At 61.7% G+C, this 596-nt stretch overlaps 1 protein-coding gene across 1 annotated transcript in view; it reads left to right on the plus strand.

Annotated features, from left to right (window-relative positions):
- LOC104282641 overlaps positions 1-596 on the plus strand; it is a gene marked incomplete at its 5' end in the record, with an annotated part of 25,636 nt that overhangs the window by 18,544 nt on the left and 6,496 nt on the right. The window contains 2 exons of the mRNA XM_009880755.1: positions 145-223; positions 418-553. Coding sequence (XP_009879057.1) covers positions 145-223; positions 418-553 — 215 coding nt within the window. The remainder of the gene's footprint in view (positions 1-144; positions 224-417; positions 554-596) is intronic.

Genomic DNA, 596 nt, shown 5'->3' on the forward strand with positions numbered 1-596 from the left:
GGGCCCCACCGCCGAGGGCAGCCGGCCACGGCGCGAGACCCCCCCGCAGGTGGGGAGAAGGGATTTGGGGACGGGGGACGAGGACAAGCCAGCGGCCACGGGGAGGGCAGACAAGATGACGTGGTCCTAATATTTCTTTGCCAGATGGGGACAACTACAAGGAGCTTTTTGGGGCGCTGGATAACGCCTTCCTGGTGGCCTACGCCATCGGGATGTTTATCAGGTATCCTCCGCACACCAGTTTGCACCAGTCCGCTCAGGAAACTGGTTTCCATCGGGTTTGGGGTGGTGCTAAGAGGAAAGAAGCCAGGTGCTGGGATCCGCTCGGGATTCGGGCACGGGCTCGGTGCGGTAGCACCCATGGTTGGCATCACCTATGACATGAGCACATGTACGCGCCTTTCCCCGTCTCCGCAGCGGCATTTTCGGGGAACGGCTCCCCCTGCGCTACTACCTGTCGGGGGGGATGGTGCTGAGCGGGCTCTTCACCGCGCTCTTCGGCCTTGGCTACTTCTGGAACATCCACGTCCTCTGGTACTTCATCATCGTGCAGGTGCGTCCACGCTGGAGGATGTCCAGGCTCTGGATTTTACCGC

The sequence above is a fragment of the Charadrius vociferus genome, unplaced genomic scaffold (genome assembly GCF_000708025.1).
Source record: "Charadrius vociferus isolate BGI_N301 unplaced genomic scaffold, ASM70802v2 scaffold943, whole genome shotgun sequence".
Taxonomy (NCBI): Eukaryota; Metazoa; Chordata; class Aves; order Charadriiformes; family Charadriidae; genus Charadrius; species Charadrius vociferus.